Raw genomic sequence first — 7,981 nt, forward strand, 5'->3', positions numbered from 1 at the left:
GTGTTGATAAAAAAGAATGCATGAAGTTAGAACAAAATGCTCATGTCACTCAATTGCATTTTTATGTATTGTAATTTTGACTTTTTAAACTGTCAATGTGATAATTTTTTTTTTTTTTTTTTACTCTAAAGGTGCTGTCACATTAGCAATATTTCAGTGAGAATTAGTGTGTGGGTATCTGGAGGTTGGAGTAAGGGACATCCTGAAAGGTCTTTACAATTGGTTGCAAAAGCTTGTTAAGCCCGGGACACACCAAGCCAACGTCAAAGAACTAGCGGCGACGAAAGCTGACTGTTTTCTCGCCTCTCGTCGCCACGTCTCGGCCAAAAAGCTGCGCTTGAACACACCAAAAGGACTAAAGGCGACTGTCAACTAGCATATGCGTTCTGCTCCTGCGTGTAAGGAAATATCTGTCTATATCAGCAGGTCTCAATAGTCTATCTTCGTCATTCAAAAAGGGAAACCGAAACTAGGACTGCATATATACAAACCGTAAACAAAGCAATGCTTGCTTAGCATTTGAAATATCAATCACGCTGATCCAGTCAGATCATGTTTTATGGTAATATTCGTGCATTCGAATGCTTAGGTAAGATGATGTAAAATTATAACAGCCGTCTTGTCTGTACCGCCTTGACTTCTTCTGCTCGCTTTCATCACTCGCTTTTATTCTTGTGCTAAGCCAATCAGAGTTCTCTCTCTCACCAATGCCGATTCAACATGCTGAATCGGCCCATGAAAACCAGAACACACCGAAAAAACGTAGCTGACCGACGCTCGAAAGCGGCCGAAATTTGTCCGGGGGCGACCATCGGCTGGGTGTGTCCCGGCCTTTAGTGTGGGGGGTAGCATTGTGTACGTTTCAGCACGTCCATTACACTGACCTTCAGCTATCCCTGTCTCGCGAAATTTCGAGGGGCAAAAAAAGGTCCATTGTCAATAGCATAGCGATGTATGAAGCACTTCTCACACAGAAGTCAGAACTTTCAAGCCAAGCAGATTTCTGGTGGTCAGCACGGAAAATTTGCGTGACCACCTTGAGCGAAATCGCTGTGGAAAACTTTTCACCCTCACATGAAACTCCAGAAAGCAAGCATTTGACACTACTTGAGTGCTTGCTCTCCAAATCAACTGTTTCTTCGCATGTCTCTTAGGTGGCGAGGACTAGAGCATCTTTGAGCCATTCAAATACTTAAGTAGGCTTACTGTTAAAATCAGATACTCTTAAAGGGGTCATATAATGCCATTTTTATACAAGTTAATATGATTCTTTAGGGTCTAAATAAAAAGTTTGTAATATACTTTAATTAAAAATTCTCATTAGTATTGTAGGAAAACACTTATTTTACCTGGTCAAAAACAGCTCTGTTTTCAGCACGCCATTTAAGTGCATGTGTCTTTAAATGATAATGAGCTTCGCTGACTCCACCCCTCTGTTCTGCTGGCGTTTTGACACAACGCACGTGGAGTGTTGCCTTGACAACAGTTGAGGGTATATTTTGGAGAAAGAATGACAGCGGGAGTCTCGAGGACACATCTGTGCAATCGTATCAATTTGAACCGGAGTCGGAGTCGGACCCGGAACAAGATGACGGCCCGAAGAAGTTCGACAATTAAGGCTCGAACAGGACGTTTCTGAATGGTTGGTTAACGTAATGTCACTTTGATCTATCTTTGTATGCACTGGCAGGGTAGAGTAGTGAGATACGAACGCTATGTGTTTACTGATGTATACGTTACTTCATTGACAGATTGATTGATGTTACAGTTAATGGTCATGAAAAACTTTTTTTTCCGATTTGCAAAGATTAATATAAAGGTTATAAAACTTTACACTCACTTCTTCTGGAGGTTCAGCAGGAACACGAATAGTTGGTACCTTTTTTCAGCAGCAGCTTCTTAGCAAATCCAGCTTTATACTGACCCTCGTTTATAAAGCAGTCTGGTGAGAAATGATTCGCCCAAACATGAAAGCATTGACGTTGATCGTGGGGAATATTCCCTTCGAAAACAAAACTCAGCCACTGCGTCTTTAGCGGTTCGGATTTAGGAACATCAAAATGACTGCTGTGTTCGTTATTACACCCAAGAACAGAACACCACAATCGCTTAGACGCCATTCTGCTCCAGCGTATCAACAATGACGGACTATGATGACAGCTCGCTCAGGGCGGGTCTGTGTTGAAACGCTGCTGTCAATCAATAATCGTGGGAGGGGCGTCCGACCGTGTGACGTCACACGGTCAGACGGCTCGATTTGAGACTGGGGCAAACATATAAGGAGATTAAAAAAAAACACTGGATAGATTTTTACCATTATATGATGGGTACTGCCAACACACATTTTAGTACAATCAACTTGAAAAAGTGCATGTACCATTATATGACCCCTTTAAGACTTACTCAAGTGGGATTGAAGTTGGTTACTTGGAACTTGTAATGGAGTCATTTTCACTGTAAGGTATCTGTACTTTTACTGAAGTATGGTCTTCAGGTACTCTTCACACTTTCTCTGCCAGAAAGCATGGATTCCTATTGAAATGACTGGATTTCGCTTGTGAAAATTCGCAAGCAACAGTAAATGTGAACGCAACTTAAGCTTGGATAAATAATTGGACCTCTGTTGATCTAATAGTACTGTATATTTCACCTTCACTCAGTCTTGCTTCGTTTTACAACAAATATTAATGTGAAAAATGATCAATTATTATAATTAAATATACTGACCCCTATAGAACCAGTGTGCTGTTTTTAGCTCAGTGAACTTCTTTTTGAGTATGTTTGGTTTGTTTGCATCTGCACATGACCCCTGGCATTCAGTATCATAATCCAATGAAGCATTTGCAATCATACAGTGTATGAGTGTTTCAGCCATGCATAGCACCTACTCGCTCACTTTCTCTTCCTCTCCTCCTGCACCCATTGCTCTATTCATGTCATTCAGAAAACAACTTCTCCTTTCTCTTTGGAAATCCCCCCAACCTCCCCTACCCCTTCCCTGCCACAGTAGCCAGTGTTTTACTCCCAGTTCCTGGCTGCATCTCCAGCTCCATTACCCTACCCCCAACGCTCTCCCTCCACACACACACACACACACACACACACACACACACACACACACACACACACACACACACGCACGCACGCACACACACACACCAACGCACGCACGCACACTCACGCACGCACACTCACACGCACGCATACACACACACTCACGCACACACACACACATACATACACACAGACGCACGCACGCAGGCATGCACACACATGCACACACACAGACACACACACACACACACACAAAGAGTCAGGGAACATGCAAATTCTTCCCTTTCTTTCGTTAATTGATTAATTGATGCCAGAGCACTTTGAAGGTCTTGTTTTTAGCCCACCCTCCCTCTCTCTCTCTCTCTCTCTCTCTCTCTCTCTCTCTCTCTCTCTCTCTCTCTCTCCATTAGTCTATACCCTCCATCTCATGTACCTGTAATATTTTTCATTTGAAAAATACTGATATTTGTCAAATATATATTAAAATCATTTATGAAGGCATCATATATATAAAATACATATTTTAAACTATATATAAATATATATATATATATATATATTTTATATATTTGTATATCATATTTATTTGTTATAATGGCTTTCATATATCTGTTTTATATATATAATTTTCAAATTATATATTTAGTATTAAGATCTCAGATGTGAAAAAAACATTTATATTTGACAAATAGTGATATTTGTCAAATATACATTGAATATATATATATATATATATATATATATATATATGTATAATGTATATATATATACATATAATTTACAATAAGTTTATTATATATTATTTTATACTTATATATGTATATATATATAATATTTATATATATAGTTGTGTATATATATATATATATACTATATATATATATATATATAATTTTCAAATTATATATTTAATATTAAGTATTATTTTTATTGAAATATTGAATATTAAATATTAATCATTAAATATGAAGTAGTACATGCTTGCATAAACTTGCTGTGATGAGACTCATGCTGATAGCATCACTGTAGCCACTGCTATGTCTGTCATTTCCAAGCAATCAGATAAGACCTCTGAGATAACATGCACAAAACAGACGCCCCATAGGCTTCTAGTCAGAAATATCGATTTTACCATTCTCACGTTGATTTATGACATTTATCTAGTTACACTAGTCATTTTACGCAGGCAGAACTTTTATGTACACTGACACTCTTTTAAAATCTGACTCCGTTTGTAGCATCAGTTAACTTACTGATTAGGTATTAAATGAGTGGACAATAGCAATGTTTCTTCACAACACCGACCAGTATATTCCTGCTAATGCCTCTTATGTACTGTAAACACAGCGCGCGAACATACCTCTATCCACAACAGGTCACAGGAGTATAACTAGGTCAAAAGCAATTCATCTCCCTAGTGCGAAATCCCCTCTTAAAGATCAGAGACAAGCACCCCTGCTTCTTCACAGCACACATGTGTGAATCTATACAATCTTGCAAATGCAAACATAGTCTGATCCCCGAAGAGAGCGTCTGAATGATGAATGTGCATTTTGAACCGTTTTGAAAGTGACTAGCCTGTCTTTCTCACAGAGAACTGAAACCTAAACACAATGTTCTGAAGAACATGATGAGAAACCACAGCTTTGTCAGATAACCACAGTGATCACTTTGCAATGCGCTGCAAAATGAGGCACCGACACACTTATCAAGCCTCAAGTGCACATTAAACCCAGTGACACGGAGAACTAAAGCAGAGCTTTGCGCTGAGGTGTCATCGAATCATTTCTAAAGAGAGTAGCCGCCTGTCAATGGACTGTCAAAGGACAGGCAGAATGTAATAGAAAGTCTGTACCTCTTTGACTCCTTGCGATTCATGGTGCCGAATCCTGTCCACCGGTGTCCTGCTGGTGTCCCTCCGGGCTGCTTAAACCCCTACTTGTCCCATCAGGCACCTTGCACTCGCTCTCCTCCAGCCAGAGGTACTAAGTGACCTCGTACAGGCTGGGACGAACAGTGGCTGTTCAGTCACGGCTGTCAAAACTTCAAACCTGAAAACCAGCTGTTGCGGCTCAGAGTTGTCTCTCTCTCTCTCCTTCACTCACTCACTCACTCACTCTCACACACTCCCCCTCTTTTCTGCTTCTCTGAATATTATTAGAGAACTTCAACCACAGGGCAAAGAGTTACCAAAACAATAAATAAAAGAAAGTTCAGCAAACGCCTATTCAACGATACCGCATTAGAAATGAAAAAAACTGAAACCGTAGACCCAAAAAAGAAAAAAGTCGAAATGAGCATAATCACAACAAACAGCAAACTGCATTCAATACAAACAAGTCCCTATTTAAAATACAGGCACTGGCTCTGAGAGATAGGGGAACTGTCATCCGCGTGCTTGTGTGACAGAGGGAGGGGAAAAAAGTGAGTGAGAATGAAGAGAGGGAGGGATTGAGCTCTTTGGAAAGAGTGTGAGAGTGAGTGATATAAATTAAAAATCATTGAAAGGCCGATTGAAAACAGACAGGGGCCAAATCAGACTGAGAACTCAGTCCAGAGTCTGCTCTCATTAGCTTCTTGTGTGTGTGTTAGTGCATGCGTGTGAGTGTGTGTGTGTGTGTGTGTGTGTGTGTGTGTGTGTGTGTGTGTGTGAGTGTGTGTATGTGTGTGGTGCGAATGCTTGCGTGCGTGTGTGTGTGTCTGGCCTGGTAAACCTTACGTTATGGGGACAAAATGTCCCTACAAAGATGGCAATATCCAAAATCCGTGAGCTTGTGTGGACATTTCTTGGTCCCCTTGAGGAAACGAGCTTATAAATCATACTAAGTGATGTTTATGAAAATGTAAAAACGCAGAAAGGTTTTTGTGATGGGTAGGTTTAGGGGTCGGGTTAGTGTAAGGGGAGAGAATGTACAGTATAGAAATCATTATGTCTATGGAAAGTCCCCTTAAAATATGTGTGTGTGTGTGTTTGTTTCTGTGTGTGTGTTTTTACACATATTTCAGTACCAGTTCCTTGCCTTCAGGCCACAGGTAAATGAGTGAGCCTTCGGGTGTGTTTTCCACGAATTTCCGCGTACAGTACAGTATCGCCGCGTGTCTGTACCTGCTGTTTCTGTTCACTTGTTAGCCCTGAGTCCATTTTTAATCCGATCATCCCTTCGTTTTCTCTCTTTAACAGTAAGGTAGTGTCTCCAGGGTTGAATCCCTCCACGTGCAGCTGGAGCGGGTCACTGAAAGGATGCCTTGTTGAAGATGGAGGAGAGGAGATGATAGGAAAGACTGCTGCATGTGTGTCCGTGCGTGTGTCTGCATGCAAACTCTGTGGGAACCTGTGCCCATGTGTGTGTGTGTATTCACACAGAGGTGGGATTCTCCTACGAGCCAGACGAGGGGGGCTTCTGTCGGTTGAAGGATGAGTGTGAATGAATCAACCACCATCTTTCAGAATGACACCTAGAATATCAATTCTGTGAAATGTGTCTCGTCTGCTCTGTATTAAAGGGGACACAGATATATCTGAGTCGTTGCAGAAGCATTCGTGTGTTGTGTGAAGACTGTTTTTTTGGCTTTTTACCACCACAAATGAACTTGCAACAGAGCCCTTGCTCATCACTCCACCTTTGTTTACTTCCTCAAATGGTTAAACTAGTCTTTCATATGGCAAGGAAGCACTTGCACTGGCTTATTTTACTGAGTTATATCTGAGGGAGGACTGTGTATTTGTCAGTAACAGGTGGAGCTGGACTTTTCAAATTGCTTATCTTTGTAGATTTTTTTTCTTTTTGACATCATCAGCAAGTTTCTCGCTGCACATTCTGCAATTGCGATTGCACAACTCAAGAAACCACATCGGCACCCAACATCAGTGTTAAAAATTATCAATGTATCTATTCATACATAAAACTAAATGATCACCTTAGCTAAAAATGTACTAGAAACTGGTTCTATCAAGCCCATACATGCTATTAATTGCTTCATCTGTTGTTGGCCAGCCAGAGCACAAATGTAGCAAATATTATTAGCAAACTATGGGTTTCACCAAAATACTAGTTACTATAGCCAGTTATTGCTTCTACAAAAAATGTGGTAACTATTAGGAACAGTGTTTATAGGCCTGTAGTAGACTATATTTCTGTATAAAGTTCTCATTTTATTTGCAGTTTTATGCACATATATTAATTGAGACTACACTGAATATAGGCTACATTAAAAATGTATTTATCATAGTGTAGACCTGTCCAAGTGATCAGGAAAAACAGCTGCAAGGTGATTAAAATGGTGAAACACTTGAAATAATTCTTGACAAGTTACCATATATAGGCTACACACAATATTTTACAATCTTTATGAACAAATTGATTATTACTTTTTAATCACATGTTCAAATAATAAAAGTTGTGATTGGTCGCTAAGCTCGTTTTCGACCGGAAATAGAGACAGTTGGAACGGAAGTTTTGAAAAACTAATCAGGACTTTTTTCCATTCAGGAAAAGAAGGAATTAAATGTGATTAAATCATTAATTACCTTTTTTAAATGATCAATATCATTAATATCTAAGTAAATTTAAGTTAATTAAGTTTCGCTTTTCATTTAAAAAGCCGAAATGCAGTTGTCAAGACGTAATTGAATATGAGTGCCGTAGGGAAGCGTTTTAGTAAATTATAGAGAAACCAGTTATTTCATTATCATATAAAGAGTATTATATTAATATGTATCATAGTCTTATGTATTATAGAAACCTAATGCACATCTCATATTTAAACAAAGCCTTCTGTAAATAATTTTAGCTTCTGTTTTCTTCCCGTAGTGAGTTTATGAGGTGATACACTGCCATCTAGCGGGGACTTTGAAGGACTACAGGATGTGCTCAGCAAATGCACTCGGGTTCCCAGTCTTCATTACGTGATGTCTGAGCATGCTCTC

At 39.6% G+C, this 7,981-nt stretch overlaps 1 protein-coding gene across 1 annotated transcript in view; it reads right to left on the bottom strand.

The window, feature by feature from the left end:
* rasgrp4 (RAS guanyl releasing protein 4) overlaps positions 1 to 5,318 on the bottom strand; it is a 28,943-nt gene extending 23,625 nt beyond the window's left edge. Inside the window, exon 1 of the mRNA XM_056270214.1 lies at positions 4,910 to 5,318. Within this exon, the coding sequence (XP_056126189.1) occupies positions 4,910 to 4,932 (23 nt within the window). The 5' untranslated portion in view covers positions 4,933 to 5,318. The remainder of the gene's footprint in view (positions 1 to 4,909) is intronic.
* Positions 5,319 to 7,981: the final 2,663 nt, after the last annotated feature.

This window comes from Rhinichthys klamathensis, unplaced genomic scaffold (assembly GCF_029890125.1).
Source record: "Rhinichthys klamathensis goyatoka isolate OS25496 unplaced genomic scaffold, OSU_Roscu_1.1 h1tg000299l_1, whole genome shotgun sequence".
Classification (NCBI taxonomy): domain Eukaryota; kingdom Metazoa; phylum Chordata; class Actinopteri; order Cypriniformes; family Leuciscidae; genus Rhinichthys; species Rhinichthys klamathensis.